Consider the following 17,975-nt stretch of genomic DNA (forward strand, 5'->3'; position numbering starts at 1 on the left):
GAGCACGAGTCGTCAATTAATACAAAGTTTATACAGCACCGTTTGGCACATCAAAGTAGAACTGGGTAACGTGTTTTAGACCATTTAAACATTCTTTTAGTTCATTTGCCTCAATTGCCATCTCCAGTGATTTGAAGATATTTATGGATGTGCTCCAAAGCTCCGGAAATTGGCTTAGCTGGAAAAATGTCATTTCTGTTGTCCCCAGGATTAAGACATTTCTTTCAGTAGTTAATAACATGAATCTGTTTCCTATTTAAAGAGACTTTTGAAAATTAGAATGAACACTTTTCCTTGGGCTTCATGAAAAATTTTGTTTGTGCTTGTTGTTTTCTTGGTTTATTTTCCTGAGAAAACAACATAATTTATATTTCCCTCTAAATTATTTCGCTCAAATCCAGTGGTTATTTATGTGCCTGTAATGGGGAGAGCCCTTCCAGTCACATGCCTTGATGGTGCAGCATCATTTGACCCTCACTCTCTGGAGATGCATTTCCAGAGAAGGTTATTTGAGGGGTATAGCTTTTCTTTCCATTTGTGCAAATATCTTCTTACATAGAGGCAAAAAAATCTTACAGTAAGTCACACTTGGTAGAAACGTGCTTTTGTGCTTGAGTAAGACAGTAGATACAGTGATGAGGGACTTTTGACAAGAGCATGTAGTGACAGCACAAGGCGGGGAATGGCTTTAACCTGACAGAGGGGAGACTGAGATGGGATGTTAGGAGGAAGCTCTTCCCTGTGAGGGTGGTGAGGCGCTGGCACAGGTTGCCCAGAGAAGCTGTGGCTGCCCCATCCCTGGCAGTGTTCAAGGCCAGGTTGGATGGGACTTGGAGCAACCTGCTCTAGTGGAAGGTGTCCCTGCCCGTGTCAGGGGGTTGGAACTGGATGAGCTTTAAGGTCCCTTCCAACCCAAACCAGTCTGTGATTATGATGTATGATAGTAAATAATGTTTAGTTTGTTTCAGTATGGGAAAGGGAGGGGACACAAATGGTGTCTCAAGGGGAGTCCCCTTTCTCTGGGACAAAAATGTCTTTAAAAAAATAAAGTGACCATGTATATCAAATTGTTTTTACAGTTTGGTCATCAGGAAAGCAAGGCAGTGCCATGTCTGGAAACCACCAGGGAAATGAATCCTAAACACTCATGCTCAACTTGTGGTTTGCTTGATGAATTTTATTACAGGAAGTCCATGCGTGCAGAAGCATGGACATGCAAGTGGTGTTCAGTCTCTCTTTTCTGGTGAATAAGTGTACTAGACAATATATGGCTTGAAGTTTAAAATATGTTCGTGACTTACTTGTTTGTTTTTTGTGTGTGTTTTTGGTTTTGGTTTTTTTTTGGGGTGTGGGGTTTTTTTTTTGTTTTTTTTGTTTTTTTTTTGTTTTTTTTTTTTTTTTTTTTTTTTTAATTTTGTTTGTTTTGGTTTTTTTTCCCCAGAATGTGCCTACATTCTGCATGAAGTACTTTTTGTAAGTACTTTATCTTCTTTTTTTTTTTTTAATAGAATCATAGAATCACAGAATGGTTTGGGTTGGAAGGGACCTTCAAAGCTCATCTAGTCCAACCCCCAAATAGTTTTTTTTTTAATTTTTACAAAACTGCTTCAAAAAACCTAGTTCTGTCTTCAATTTACTGTATAGATAAAAAACCCATTATCACCTCTATTTCATCAATGAGGAGAACTAGTCTGATAAAGATTAAAATCCCAGTTCAAGGAAACGCAAAAACTGAAGCCCGTGTTTCAATGTTCCTGTGATTTTGGCACATTTGAAATGTTTCTCTGGGATGCTGTCAGAGGCCAAAATAGAATATGCATTTGCGTTGCAGACAGTACCTTTTCTATAGTATTCCTCACTGCACTGTGTGGACATTTTTTTTCTCTTGATTCTTAATAAAAAAGTGATGCTCAGGCAGGAGAGAGATTTATTTTCATAGTTGGTGATTTAATTCAGTGGTTTATATACTGTGGTATCAAAGCTCATTTTGTTGTGGAGATAAATACAGTTCTAACCTTTCTTCTTCAGCTTTGTGGATTTTCACACAACTGTGTAGCTACACAGTTTTCTTCAGTCACCTTTTCTTCAGGCACCTTTTCTTCAGTCAGGTGCCTTCGAAATAAATTTGGAGATATAAATATGCACGTTTCTCATGTAGCTCTGATGTGTGTATGTATCTCTATATAATGGTATTGTGTGTCTCGCTCTATATAACATTTTTAGGTGTCTGTACAAGTAGGAGATTTATGAAGTGTGACTCATTTTTCCTTCTCCACACTGTTCCAGTGGAAGAGCTCAGCCTGCGATGAGAAAAACTAGTACACGTTATTAAGAATTCCGATAAAGTAGGCTGAATAAATTTGTTTTCTTTGTGAGTCTTAATCCTGTGTTGTATTGGCTTCTTGGACATGGCTAATTTATTTGGAATTCCATTCTGTTCCCGACAGCATTCCTGATTAGCAGTTTGATCACCCGGAGCAAAGTTACATACCAGCTTTCAACTCTTGTAATCTAGCAGTGTAATTTTTTCAAATGGACTCTTTTCTTCTCTTCTTTGCCTCAGCTCCCCTTCTTTTTGTGTGCAAAGAGACTTGAAAAATAACAGGAGGACCTGTTAGGAGAATGAAAAACTTGTTCAAAACACAATATAGTTTGCTGAATGCCTGACTCGGCTCTGGCCCCAAAGCCTCTGATGCAAAGTTCAGACTGGAATATGGAAACTTCCAAAATCAGAGCTAGTCAGAGCAGCCTGTGCTTATTGTAAATCTGGTGTTGGGTGGCTATCGAAAAGGAGACTTAAGAAAGCAAATGAGTAAGGAGACAAAGCCAAAGCATAAAGCCTAAGCCATGCAATCCCACACCATTTTTTTGTTTTTATTTAGTATGATAATGGTAGGTCTAATAATTCATTATTATTCACATGGTTTTAAAGAAAGTTAAAGTTGTTTTTTTTTTCTCTAGTTACACACGTACTTAAGGACCTCGTTGAATGCAGACATATTTTTTGATTGTCTATCTTCATAGTTTCCAAACCCCTGTTAATTTCCAAGTAGACCTTTATAAGAAATATTTCAAATATACCTTTCAGCAAATGTAATTGCATTTTAAAAGAGAAAAACAAGGTTGGGAGCTGTGCCGGTGCAGCATGTGAAATGTTATCCTTGATAAGTGATGGAAGGTAAACAGGTTGGTTTTTCTGTTCACTGATTGAGTTTTATGAGTGGTGTGATACCATCCTCAAGTTCTTTCCATAGTCTGTAGTTTGCCAGCACACATTTTGCCTATGACATATAGTAAAACTTTACCCTTGAACTTGTATTTAATAGTTAAGTTTATCACATGCTGGACCTTGCATGGAAATGGTGGTTGTGTCACTGTTTGCTTCTGTCAATACTGGCTTAAGCTGTCAAATCAAATGACAACTAGAAAACCCCAAATTTAACTGTAAACCAGAGACACGTTTTGATCTGGTCTCTTCTTGGTAGAGCATGGAGGAGCATTATCCAAGCGAAGCTTGAAGACATGCAGCATGTGGCAGCCCCATTCTGTGGGGGCTTAATCTGCCAAAGACACATCATTACAGATGAGAGGGAACTGGGTTTTCCATCCTGTGCTTGAGGCCACAGTCTTGTTCTATACACAGTGAGAAGGAAGCAAGGTTTTTAAGTCATGAGAGGCTTGGGAATAGGCCAAAGATAGGTGGCCACTGCACTCGTCAAAAGACTCAAGCTGTGGTTTTCTGCATGAGTGCCTTGCCTGGATAATGTTTTGAAGAGCGGGATCTGTCTTTCCGTTTTGTTCTGATCTTGAATTTTGTGGGTCTGAAAAGCAGCTCTTGCAAATATTTCATCAGAGCTGGAGCGTGCATTCCCATATTTCTGGTTTTGAAAAACTGGCATCTTGGTTAAAATGCTGTTTTGTCAAAAATAATCATAATAACATTCTCTAGTAGATTGATGTAAATTCTATTCATTTAGTAGGGAAAAAAACACCCATTGATGAAAGGAGAGCACTGAGAAAAGATGGTTTAGGGCTAGATCCATTATGTGTGATTGATTTCAGTGAGAATTCCTTAATTTTCCCAGCAAAAGTCCAGAGGTTCTTTCCAACCAAAAAATTATGCAGCTGAGTGTGAAGACTTTGCAACTTGTGTTGGTCTCTGACCACTAAAGAGAGAAATGGGCATAATAACTGCCTGATAATAAGCTATTCTGAATGTGGTAACATAAATTCTAAATATTTCTGCTGTTTTTTCCTTCGAGTGGCTAAATACTTCTGTATTTTTCTGTTTGTTCACCAGTAGGTGGACTTTTTGGATATTAATTCACTTTTTAGTTCATCAGTGTGATTAAATATCATGGCATGTACGTGGTCTATTCTGCTACTTGTAGACTATGTTCTGATCTCACTCCTAGTCGATGAAAGGGAAGCAAGATCCTACTGCTGAGCACTGCAGTGAAGGTCTTGTCAAATCTTGTTTAAAATACAGATGTCCTCAGGTAATCACTTTCAAGACTGATAAGTTTTTGTTCCATTTCCTCCTAGTCCTTTTCTCTCACTTTTATTATTGTTTCTTCTATGATCTGTGCTCTTGTCTTGCTTTTAAATCTCACTTTGACTGTCAGGCCTTTGAGGATGAGCTAGAGTTTTACAAATGCTTCTGGTTTTATGGACATTGAAGTCATTCTTAAGAGAAGAAATATGTGATAAATGAAGTATCTTATTTCTGTTCTTGTTTTTTCTTGACCATGGCAAGGGGCATATGGAGCTGACTGTAGTGGGAGGAGTATGTTTGCTGGGGATTTTCCAGTAGAAAACCAGTGGGGCAGGTGTTTGCTTTCCTTTGTTTCAGTGCAACATTGAATGATCTTGATACGTGCATATTAACACAAGTTATTTGAAGGAGCAATTGACTTCGAATGTCAGATTTTGTCCTCTAAAGTTATGAACACCTTGATTTGGCCCCTTCGAAGTGGCATTTTGTTTTCAGTGTGACTTAGATTTGCTTGTTCATGAGATTTCACATATGTAAACTGGAGCAAGGTGCCTTTTTGACTCTGATAACTATATGAGGCATGTGATTCTGAGAGATAAGTGCTGGTCTTGGGTTTTGCTCTTTTTCTTAGCAGTGAACTGGGAGCCTCTTGTTAGCCATGCCAACACCTACAACTCTTTGCCTTTTTCTTTTGTAGATATCCTGGCTTCTGAATGTGTGGTAAAAACAGTAAGTCAAATAGTCTATTTTTTACCTCTAGTATAGTTATGCTTTGGGGTATATTTCAACTGATGATAGGAGTGGGTGTTTTATGATTGTTGTTGTATTGTCTGCTTTGGTGCTTGTAAATTCATTTGGTAATTTTAAGATTTTAGGAATGGAGTGATATTTTAAGAGACACACTGCTTTATAGTTGGAACTGGAAAATTAGATGTGAATCTGTTGCCTTACATTTTAAAGGTCAGCAAGAATGCATAATACCTTCTGTTTTTTACACTTCATTGGGCACTGATTACCAGGGCAATTAATTATGTGATAATTTAAAAGCAAAAACTGGAATCTGTCTCAGAAATAGTTTCAAATGAAAGGATTTTAATAAACATTTATAGCTGAAGTGAGTAAAAATGTTGGTTACATGATGAAAACATATGTTAGTAATAAAATATCACCTGTCAGGAGTACTATTCTATCATGCCATTGTTCTCTAGAGAGATGCTTAGTTGCAAAACGATTGTAGCAAAATAAACTCTGAACAGAGAGGATGCTTTTATGTGTGAGACAGCATTCATTCTTCAAAAAGGCAAATCATAAAAAGTGTTACCAGGTATTAGGAATGTCTGATGTGTGAAAAAGTAGATTTGGGGAAATCCAAATAATAAATATTTTGATAATCCAAATAATTATCAGCATCTAGGCTTTACACAGTGCTCTTCCTCACTTGGTGTCAAGCTACTTCACAAAGGAGGGAAGAACAGCTCTCCATATTAAGCTGCATTTTCTAAACTCTAGCCACACTGTTTTTATCTAGCATGTAGGTTCGTCTTGCTTATGCTGTGCTGTTTGTTTTCTGTGGGAGGAAATCTGTCCTCAGAAGTGAAATTTAAGTAGGAAAGCACTCTCCTTCCATCTTCAGCAACTGAAATGCAGTATTCCTTTGTGTGAATAAATGGAATACCTACGAAGAGTGCCAAGTTGACAGCCGTGGCATGTGGAGCCATAGACCTGCTATTGAGCCGGCAGCCGTCGTGGGAGCTTACCCGGCTTTGTCAGCCTGTCCCAAGCAGAGCCAAGCGCCAGGCGTGAGGGTTGTGCAGTTTCTGTTCTGGCTTTGACACCTCTTGGGGAATGCTGGAGGTGGCATAGCTGAGAACCGCTTGTGAGCCCGGGGAGGAGGCACCTGTTCACTTGGCACTGGAGTGAAGCCCCAACTCATTCCTCATGTGCCCTTAAATAACCACTGGGCTTCTCGCTGCCAGCAGACTGAGCTGGAGCTGATGGCCAAGGCATAGGATGTGCCGTGTTACCTGACAGTCCCATTGGACTGGCTGTGCCAGGGGAAGTTGTTGTGCCAGGGGAGGTTTAGACTGGATATTAGGAACAATTTCTTCACAGAGAGGATGTTCAGGCATTGGAACAGGCTGCCCAGGGCAATGGTGGAGTCACTGTCTCTGGAAGTGTTCACAAACTGTGTAGATGAGGCCCTTAGTGACATGGTTTACTGGTGGACTTGGCAGTCCTGGCATAAAGGTTGGACTTGATGATCTTAAAGGTGTTTTCCAACCTGGTTGATTCTATGATAATATAGAAAATTGTAAAATCCTGTTGGTGGTTTTCAGTGATGCTGCTCGAGAACGGACAGCAGGACACCACCAGGGTAAAGGAAGATGGTTGTCACAAAAGACGCACTGTCAGGTATAGCAATCGCATCCATCCAGAGGAGACAGACACACAGGCGTGTGCTTTCTGAAAAAAGGCAGATCTCATTGCCTCAGCCAAGAAATTACAGCTACAGAATGAGCCAGTTGCCCAAGTGAGTACGTACAGTAGAGCCCCTGGCTGTGGACTCACAGTGGTTGTACTGTAGCAGATAAAGCCACCAAACAATTTGTCAAACTGTTTTTCCTGCTTAAATCCCTTTCAGATGAAGTGAAAATTTCCTTTCTTCTCATCTGTGTGGATGTAAGTTTCTTAAAAAAACAGGTTAGAGAAACAGCTGTCAGGAAGGGCATAGTTGATCTTGCTTTAGGGCAAGTTGATAGACCTTTTGGGGCCCTACTAACATCTCTATATGTGTTTATGTTTGTTCTCTCCTGCCTGCTGCATTTTTTCAGCAACATCTTTGCTAGTTGAAAGGAGTAGTCCCTTTAAACTCAGCATCTTTTGAAGTCTGTAGGTATAAAAAGACACTCATTGTTCAGTGCACCTCCACAAAGATTCCTTCGTAATGCCGATTGTGTGTACTCATCCCTTGAGCCTTCCCATGCAGAGGAATTTGAGTTGATTCACATTCCTTCATAAATGCATGTAGGGTAATACATCACACTTTCTTTCCTTTTAAGCAATCTGATCAATTGTGACACTGTCCAATTCCATTAAAAAATCCCTGTAGTAGTAAAGAGCACCCATTAGTGTGAACAAACTCCTGAAACCCCTCAAAGTATTTGCTTTACCATGCCATTTAACTGTTTACAATGCCTAGAGCTTTGATTCTGAGACACAGTCATAAAAGGGAACAGACTATTAATTTCTATGTATATAAATTTATTTGTATTGCCCTTCTAGAAGGTAACATGTTGAATCTCGTGAATTTACCCAAATCAGGACAAACTTGACCAGCAAATGGTACTGTAAGAGAATACTGACAGTCAATGTTTAGGTATGACATTTTGGTTCAAGGCAGAGTTGTGACAGTTGGGGAAGCAGTCCTGGCACTGTGCTATTGCTTGGACCTTGTCCAAGTCATTTCACTTAGTGCTCATCTTCACATTTTGCCTTCACAACTCCACTTGCCCAGGTCCAGTTCATGAAGTCCAGGCAAGGTATTACTCAAACATCAGACAAGTTCCTTGATTTCTTCTTGAACTGGTTCGTAGAGATTGTGCTTGTTCTAATGGGGACTTGGCCTCAACAAGGACCTCAAAGTGTTCCTGTACCTATTCGCTGATTTTAAAGGAAAAAGAATGTAAAATTCACAGAGCTTTATGTCTCTGAAACTGGCTTCAAGTTCTTTTTAGATGGAAAGTGTGGTTTCTGTGGAAAGGAGCTTCCTAGTTGAGTATGTTCAAAAAGATCTTAGCAGTTCCAATAATTACTCATTTCATCAGACCATCTATATTTAAAGTGAGCTACACCAAGTTCTTTCCTATAATGTCTACTTCAAATAATGCTCCTTTACACTTGGAGAGCCAAATAAGGAAATAGAACAGAATCTTACAGGAGTTTCTTTCCCTTTTATTTCATATAGCTCAGAGACTTGCTGTAACAAGAGCCTTTATTTCTATCAAACCTGTTTAACATATTTAACCAAACAAACTATCTCCTAAAGAAAGCAGGAGCATTCTTTATGTGTGCCTTGCTCCAGCACTGGCTCGTGAGGACATTTCTGCATTTATCAAGGTACTAAATGAGCGATTTTGGACAGCTTGTATGTTCTGATTTGTTTTGTTGTGCCCCTTTTTTTTTTTTCCCTCCCCCCTCCCTCCCTTCTTCCCCTTTTAATTTGTCTAGGAAAGAAAAAGCAGCTCCTCCAGTGTTGTTTCCTGCAAAGACCATTCTTCAGAGCTCGTTGGACAGCGCAGGGCTCTTGAAGTGATAGCTAATTGGTGAAAGAAAGGCCCTGATTGTCTTGAGGGAGCTGGAAAGTGCTGCGTGTGTTGCTGAAAGGGACTAGGGAGAAGGTGCCTGGTTTCGCCAAGCAGCTGCTGCTGGAGATGTTTGGAGATTACATCAGCATTGGAAAAAAGGGGCAAAAAAAAAAGAGAAGAGAGAAGTCCAACTTCACGGAGACGGAGTTTATGGAGGGGTTTTTTGCCCTTCCAAAGGTCTTCTGACAATACTGTCATTGTCAATATAAGAGTTGTTAATTCTTTATGAATAGCACATGGGGCCTCTTGACTAAATAGTACATGTCCCAAATCTGTCAGCTGGACTCTTCTCTCACAGGCTAGTGAGATCACTTTGATTGGAATGCTACAGGAATTGCTGGGCTGGCCGCACAGAACTGAATACTGCATTTATATAATTAGATCTCCCAGATTTTTTTATTTTGCATTACCTCATTATTCTAGCTTAAATATGGAATCAGCCCTTTTGATGATTTTACTGGTTGTCATTATATTAATACGGTTCATTTTGTGGTCCTGTCTTAGCGTTTATATAGATTACAAACTGTCCCGAAGGTTTCCTGACACAAGAAAAGAGGGCTAAGAGACTTCAAAAGGCTTGTTGGGATTTGAATTGACAATGGGGGGAACTGAATAAGGTAAATGGAGCTAGAGCAGATTTTACCTTGGGATCTGATGAGAGAGAAATGACCTGTTGAAGCTGCAACTGAAGTGAAAATTCTTCAGAAAGCCTCATGCTGACAGAGGGGAGAAAAACGACAACTGATTGAGTCAAATGACTTCCTATCAAACTTGGGCATGAATTTTTTGTTGGGAACAGACTTGTGGACGTGTGCCAATTAAATGCTCTGGACAAGCTGGAGGGAATCCTATTGCTGGGCAGTCCAAGACTGCCAGTGGCCTGGTCTCGATCTGTGGCACGTGATGGTGTGCTGCCTGCTGGACCGACTGCTGGTATTGTCAGCTGCACAGCCTGCCTGAATGCAGCAACTGACAGTTCCTGAAGGAAGCTGAAGATCACTGGTCAAGCTCAGCAGCCAAGTGCCACTCCGTGGACTTGCAGGAGTGGATTTTTACCTGACTGGCTGGTTCGTTACCAAATTTCTCATGGTTCCTCCTGATCAGTTGGATCTGAAGCTGACTGAATGTTTTGAACTGACTCTGACCTGCTAAATATTTACATTTTTTAGCAAGTGTTCTGTCTGAGTGCCAGAAGGAGCTGGATACCATTGGAATAGTCTTTTCCATGAAAAACTTATTTGTGCCGTAGAGATTGTCTGACTCTAGCTGTGCTTCAACAGCAAGGTGGGCACTTGACAGCATGTCAATGCAGTGAGTTTTGACTCCAAAGCCTTGCAAGGTACCTTCATTTCTAGCCTTTAGTAAGGAGCTTACTAAGACACCAAAGGATTTGGCTACTTGCTGAAGGCCATAATGACTTAAGATATTTTGGTTAACTTGTCTTGCAAAATTCAAGTTCCAAGTGAACTGTCTGCTTTCAAATAGATGTTATACTAAGTCAAGCATCCAAAAATCTTCCTGCATATACAACTCAATTTAACATCTGCTTTTAAGAACTGTATTTTTCTACAGTAAAAGTAGGAAAACTGTATTGCCTTGCATGAGAAATGCAGTGTCCTTGGCCCAGTCGCCTTTAAAACATATTTACAAAAATAGAGTCCTTTTTGGGTGGATAATTTTGTGTGTCATCTAAGTGAAGGTTGCTGCTTCAGAACCTGGCTTCTATATTTCTTGGTAGCTCACATGATGACATCAGAGTTTAGCTTGGGTAAAAACCTGTGTTTCTGGCCCATTCATGACTCACACTCCTACAGGCTTGTCTTGTTAGTAACTGTTAATCAGCCCTTATCGCTTTGTCTTTTGAAGCCTCCTTAAAATTCAGCCCTGATAACTGGTATGTGTTTAGGCTGTGGAACAGCCTAGTGTCAGGTCAATTGATTTCAGCCTTGGATTTTATTTATGGTGGATGACCAATCTACAAACCAGCCTGTAATGCCTGAAGATGCATGTCATTGACCTGAAATCGAGCCAGATAACAATAAATTAAATGTAGATGTAATTAACCCCCTTATCCATTTCTGTGGTTCTTAATTTTAATGATGATTCTGTCCTTTTTTTTTTGTCTCCCAGCATCAGCAGAACACAAGAGGAAAGCGAAATGTTGTCTACTTGATGTGTAGACATACCTCTGATAATAAGTAGCTGGAAAAACAGGCAGAGTGATTAATTTTTCTTCTTTTTTAAGTTAATCATTGCTATTCTTAGCTGTTGCATGCAAAACGAAGCTTGTACATAAATCGATAGTGTCTTGAAGAAGCAAGTCTTTTAATCCTTTATTTCAATAATGTTGAAAATATGTTTGACAGTGTTATATATTGTTTAAAAAGGTGGAAGTAATAAGAAATGATACAATTGTGGGTTAATGCCTGTAACATTTGGTGATACACAGAACTGACACTGGTATTGAATTCACAGCTTAGATTTCTTTATCCTTGCAGAGCAGCATCTGAAGTTTTCCATGTAAATCAGAGAGCATGGTCTTATTATGGACCATATTCTTACAGAGGCTGAATTTTTATTGCCCCCCATGGCACGGTCAGTAAGGAATGTTTCAGAATGTTGTCATGCCTGAGATGTCTTAACCATTCCCCTTATTGACTATGGCGGAAAAAGAGGGCTGGTACTGAGTGAACTTAGTTGGTAGACTAAGTGAGTACTAGGTGTTTATTCTGTAGCTGACTCCTGTCCCAAAACTCATCCCGATAGGGGGAACAGTCTGTCAGTGGGCTGGTTCTGTTGGGATTTATCTCTTTAAATAATTTGATTGGGAGGTTAGGTGAGTTTAGGTGAATTTCACTCTGATTATTGATTTTGATTATTGATTCATTGGTTATATTGATTATATAAGATTGGTCTGGGCAGTGTTTGGCATAATACTGCTGTGCATCCTATGCAAGTAAAACTGGCTGAAGCCCTAAGGAGTTTATTAGAACACTGAAGTTTTGAGCCCCATTAAGTTAATTTAACAAAAAAATATATATTTTGATTAAAGAATTCCCTGGGATCTTGTTGCCTACTAAAATCCTTATGCATTCAAAGTAATTTTAATAGCGTCTTGGTTAACTTCTCTGGTTTCAGATTGATTTATATTCAGTGCTGCAGGACCTTTTCAACATGGGAGGCTGTCCTTACAAAATTGGGGCTATCACACCTTCAAGAGTGCAAGTATAAAGGAAGGTATGATCTTTCTCTTTATTCCCGTAGGCATTTGCCCTTTCTCTTCTCATGGAGGTAATAAAAATCTAGTCTCTGTAAGTGTTGGTCTGATGTGATGTGAGTGTCTACTAATATATCCTGGTGTGATCTGATGGAGCACTCTGCTGAGATGCCTGAATTAAGAGAGAGAATGGCATCTTTAGGGCTGAAAGCAATACAGCTCTATTCCCTCTAGTCTGTGCTAATGTGTCTTGACTAATCTTGGCCCTGAAGCCATGTCCCTTTGGAACTGTGCCACAGTGCTTAACCACCACCATGCTTCAACTGGCACTGCCCTTTAGTCAGTACAGGTTGTACTTGTGAGCTGCTGCACTGAGCAACCACATCCCTTTTCCATAGCAAAGAATAGAGATAGTTTTAGGAGCATTCCTTATGGCTTTGCAAACAGCTGGAGGGGGCTTCCCTCTGCACCACCACCCAAAAAGCAAAGCCAACTCATCTAGAGTGTGGGGAGCCTCTGGCACTGATAGCATCCCGGTATTCCCAGGAGCTGGGGAGTGGAGTCAGAATTCAAACCAGAATTGGTCTGTGAATTTGGAGGGAGCTCACCTGGAGCCAGCTTCTGTTCTGCCTTCCACCTAAAATAGCCATACTGAAGGCCGGAGTTATTTTTCACTGCAAATGGTGTGATTGGTGCTGGTTTGTGCTTCCTGAAGTATCCTCAGAGAACTCTTCTGGCATCTGAAATGGTATCTTTATGCTTATTAGAAATTTTGTCATAAATGGATTGGGTTTATGCTGTTATACTCTGATTTAACTGTATTTTTTTTCTTCAGGAAAATATAATAAAAAGGTACTATTTTAAATACCATTTTTTTAATTTTTTAGTGTAAAATTTAGCTTGTGCCTGTGCTTACAAGTGACTTTCTTTTTACTGGATGGAGTGCAGCAGAAGAAAACATTTTGGAGAATAACTGCTTCATGTCAAGTAGCTGTAGTTTATTTAAGATCCATCCTAAAGCCTGGATTTCAATGGGATTTCAATGGACTTAACTGGAAATCACTTTGGAGTCTTCTAGAATTCATTCCATTTCATTTAGGTATTATATTCATTTAGGTACCTTTAAGAGGGCACTTACATCCCACTGATTTTGTTTGCATTTAAGGATGTATTTAAAAATAAGCCTGTGTTTAATGGCAGGTTGGAACTGTGGACAGTGGGAATGCAGGTTGTAGCGTGGAGCCCCCTTTCAAGACATGACAGAAAGGTATACGTAAAAAATAAAAAAGTAATAGCTAAATACTGTGGTGATAATAAAGTCCTTACTAATGTAAAATTAATTGCATTTCATACACATAGATTAATATCCACTACATATAAATATATTTTGTATGTATTTATTAATTTATATCATTAACATGCTAAACAGTGACCAAAATTACCATGTAATCTGTTGGGAAAAACCCCCACTTTTTGCTTTATGACATCCCAAAGAACCTCAAAGATGGTGTTAGATTCTGTTCCCATTTATTGTTGGAAAATCAGATTTTTGTGATTCTGCCAACACACTTAACTACAGGTTTTGTCTCATGCTGTGTTTGATACTGCAGTACCATTGCAACCAACAACTGACATGGACCTGTTGAGGCACTACTAAAAGTAGATATGTAATTACAGAAGCTTATAAGCCACTTGTCATGCAGTTAAAAAACCTCTCTAATATTCACTGTTGCTCATAAGAATTTTCCTTTGTGTGAAATGATTTCTTAGTACATTTTTTTGCTTATCTAATAGTCTATATATGTATGTACAATCCATTTATATTTATACATATAGACCAAGAATAAAACTGATGAGGACTTCACAGAATGTGGTGAACAATTCTGGATGCAGAACTGTTACTGTGATAATGTAACAATGTTTCTTATGTTTATAGGATTATGCTTTGGTTTGGTTTTAGCCAGTGTTTTAAACAGAAGTATAGGAGTCTTTATGTAAGTACTGTTTCTCATTCTGTGAGTACCTTAGGAAGGTCGTCATGACTTCCACGTCTGAATTTCCTCTTCCAGAAGTTCAGTATTACAATGTGGTATTAGGGTCAGTTTATAAATGTAGGGAGTTGATGAACATTGGCTACACGCAATGTAGCTTAGCAGTAAGTGTGTAGAGATATGTATGTTTGTATGTGTGTGTATGCACATATGTTTTCATGTAGTAGTCTTTATTTTGCAGTGCCATTTTACAGTGGCATCCACTTCAACAATTACTGTCAAATCATGTAAGCCGAGCGGAAGGAGGACTTCCTTAAATGTATCTGGCAATGCAGCAGGTGGTCTCATTACTTGGGGTAGGTCCATTACATCAAACTTCAGAGTTGAGAAGCTGAAGAAACAAGGATCTGAACAGCTGGGGTCCCAATTGCTTGTCCACCAACTGTTTATAATGAACTGCCACATCATAAACAGAGGCTCAGGGGAAGTCTTGTAACCAGCACTGCTGCCTGTGTTCATGTTCAATGGCATAGCCCTAGGGAATGGGAAAGTGTTGTTAGGATCTCTCTATCAGACTTCATGTAGGCATCGAGTTGTTGGACAGTTAAATGGCAGAAGTCTTGGCTTGATTCTGTGCTTGGGAACCCAGAATTACTCCATCAAACGCAGTTGGTTTGCACTTGGTTGTCACCAAAGTGGGTGATGTTATAGGGCGGCCCTTTGACTCTCGCTACAGGGAGGGCTAGTAACAGCATCTATTACTGAGGCTGCCAGGCACTTCCAGCCCTAAAGGCCTATTTTCAGCTCTTCACGGCTTTGTCAAAGTAGCTTTTCAACTAAATTTTTCCATGTTGCATTGGGTGTCTGCCTCAGGCTGAATTCTCTTCAGAAAGTTTCAGCCAGAACAGTTTAATGTCTTCCAAGAACAAGATTAGAGAAAAATACATTGTTCTACCCATGCTAACAAAAATACTGGCAATGTTTTTCTCTGAAAAGATGTAGTTGTCCCATTCTGGGAGATGATTTCCGTCCCCCCCTCCTCCATTAGGGATGTGTAACTCTTGTTCACATGAAGGAAATGATGTAACTACCTCCTTCAAATTCAAGGGAGACAAGACCAGATCTGATGTGGGAAAATGAGGATGATGAAATCAGCAGGGGAAAAAAGAAAATATAATGAGGTTTTAAGTGGAGGGGGAAAGTGAGCCATGCATGGTTGATGAAATGCAAGCTGGTCTGCACCACATAGGATGGCTAATGCTATGAGTGAGCAATAAAGAGGGTGGACAGGAGCTGCTGGGTTGGTGGTGAGAACCAAGTACTCTTGAAGCAGAGGGACTGGGGCAGAAAAATAATTATAGAATCCCAGACAGGTTTGGTTTGGAAGGGACCTTAAAGCTCATTCAGTTCCAACCCCCTGCCATGGGCAGGGACACCTTCCACTAGACCAGGTTGCTCCAAGCCTCGTCCTACCTGGCCTTGAACACTGCCAGGGATGGGGCAGCCACAGCTTCTCTGGGCAACCTGTGCCAGTGCCTCAGCACCCTCACAGGGAAGAGCTTCTGCCTAATGTCTAATCTAAATCTCTCCCTTAACCTCTTCACTGAGATTAAGACAGTGATAGAATTATGGCTTTATGTGCAGTTTTGTTTTGCTCCCTGAATATTATGATACAGTCTTAAATTGCACTTTTCTCACAGGTTCTTTTGCTCATTTATTGCACAGGATGAAATATGCTGGGATTGAAGCTTGCAGGAATGAGGCTTTGTATAGTCCAGAAATGGAAAGATGGAGTATGAAAGATAGAGCTTTAGGAAGACTGAAGTTTTTGAGTGCAGTGATGAGGAAATTAATTCTGTCTTTGCCTGTCATTGAGTTCTAAGTGAAAACACTTAGAGACGTGTTTTCTTTGCTTTTTGGTTGCTTACCTGGAGATCCTGGGTCTATTTTGCTAATGTGCCAAGCACTAGCAGCTGCAGATTGTTGGTTTAACGAATAAACTTTTACCAGTTTAACATATAAACTGGTACACCAAGAATTCAAATTCTGAGAATCTGAAGTGAAACCTCTAAAATAAGTAGATGCAAAATTAATAGTTCCTCTGTACTTTAGTTTCTTATTGCAAAATGAGATGGTGTAGATGTAACAAAAATGTTAATCAACATCTGCAAAACACATAAACATTAAAGCACATACAGGAGGAAACTAATTATTCTTGCACAGGGAACCAAGCCCTGGTAATGAAGAAAGCGTAAGAACTCATTAAGCAAGCACTGTCCATCCTGTCCACTGAATGTGGCAGGAATACCTTGGAAAAATAATCGACTGGGCAAATGAGTATGACAAAATGGAGGGAAAATAACTTTTCCTTCCCATGTGTCATAGAAGAAATCAATAGGTGCATCTCTTGAAGCTGCTAGTGGGCTCTTAACATGTCTGCTCACAGGATGTGAGAGGCCAGATATGTCTAGTAGTACCACTTAGTTTCTAGATCCTGTTCATACTTGGCTGTGTGATAGATGTGGAGCTGCCAGCACTGAGATACAGGCACTCTGCGTGTGTGCAGAAGGACAGAAAAAAAAAAAAAAAGGCCCAGCTGAGTTGGGAGCCTGGGTCCTGTGTTTAAAGGGATGCTTGCATTTAGGATTCGCCTAATGTGACTTAAGAGACCATTTTCGTGACTACCTCCCTTTTGAGAACTATCAGCCTTAAAACTCTTCATTTCTAATTGATACTGATCAGGTGGATAGTCTCTCTTTTGTTCTTTCAAGAATAATGTTTTCCTTGCCACTAAGTTAGAAGAAACACCAAATAATTCCTGCTGTATTCTGGGAATGATTCTCCTCCCTTGTCTTTGTGCTAAGACAAATTCATGGAAGAAGGATTCATCAAGGTCTATTAAAAGCAGGAAATCCTTGTGCTCCAGAGTGTTGAAAGCTGAGGTGGATATTAAAGAGGCATCACTATATGCTTGTCCTATTCTTAGTTTCTTCTTAGACATCCTCTGTCGATCATGATTGGGAATGGTGCAGAGTTAGCTGATTCTGCAGAGTTCTTCTCTACTGGTCTAGAACATGCTTTCTTTGCATCTGAAAAATAAGAATCTGTCCCTTATATTGTTTAGAATTGGTCAATGGGACAAATGCTTTCCGAGGGTTGGAAGAACTGGCTTTACTGCCCGTGTCCTTAACAAAGTAGGGTCATGCTCAGAGGATGAGAAGGAAGATAGCAGTGAGAATTATGAGCTACCTGAAGAAGTATGACTTGAATTGAACACTTTCTATACCAATCCCAGAGCAGGCACTTCCAGTAACACACCTCTGTGGCTCTGGTAGTTGATGACCTGACTTTATGTCTGTGTTCTCTGGCTCTTTCTTTACTCATGCTTTCTTTGGCACGCACCTCAGACTGAGTATAGTGACTTCCAGATTTTAGTTCCTGCAAAATGTCTCCCACCACACCTATGTTTAAAAAAGGGTTCAGGATCCACTTAGCTTATTTGTTTCTAGGTGGTTAAACTACTTGACACAAGCTCCAGACCATGGAGTAGATTTAACATCACTATTTTATGACTCTGTGAACAGTTTTGTGTAGTGGGACATACCTATCTTAGAGTAACAATCTAATTGGAGGTCGTCCTTTGTGTAACCCAGTTAACATTTTAGATTATTCTGGGAAACCCCATGGCCCAAGTACTATGGAATGTAGTTAGGAAAAACAGTGTTTTCTCAAATATTTTAGATGTGGAATATTTATTTTGTAGCCAGAGAAACTTGTTGCCAAGCAACTGACCATGAGTAGGATCCACTGCCAACTGTACTTGAAAAAAAGGAAAGAAACCTACTTACCTCTCTTCAGGCTGCATGGGAGCATTTGCAATGCAGTGAAGAGGAATCTGAGAGTAAAAT

The 17,975-nt window shown here is 39.8% G+C and overlaps 1 protein-coding gene across 5 annotated transcripts in view; it reads left to right on the forward strand.

Moving 5' to 3' along the window:
• SMIM38 (small integral membrane protein 38) overlaps positions 1-12,944 on the forward strand; it is a 42,048-nt gene extending 29,104 nt beyond the window's left edge. For 3 of the 5 annotated variants that reach the window (XM_030484692.1, XM_030484693.1, XM_030484694.1), the window contains 2 exons: positions 5,193-5,224; positions 8,723-12,944. In XM_030484692.1, the coding sequence (XP_030340552.1) occupies positions 9,182-9,421 (240 nt within the window). In that variant the 5' untranslated portion in view covers positions 5,193-5,224; positions 8,723-9,181 and the 3' untranslated portion in view covers positions 9,422-12,944. The remainder of the gene's footprint in view (positions 1-5,192; positions 5,225-8,722) is intronic. The other 2 variants (XR_004389906.1, XR_003991227.1) reach the window with 2 other exon arrangements.
• The last annotated feature ends 5,031 nt before the right edge of the window (positions 12,945-17,975 follow it).

Source organism: Strigops habroptila, chromosome 4 (genome assembly GCF_004027225.2).
Source record: "Strigops habroptila isolate Jane chromosome 4, bStrHab1.2.pri, whole genome shotgun sequence".
NCBI classification, from domain to species: domain Eukaryota; kingdom Metazoa; phylum Chordata; class Aves; order Psittaciformes; family Psittacidae; genus Strigops; species Strigops habroptila.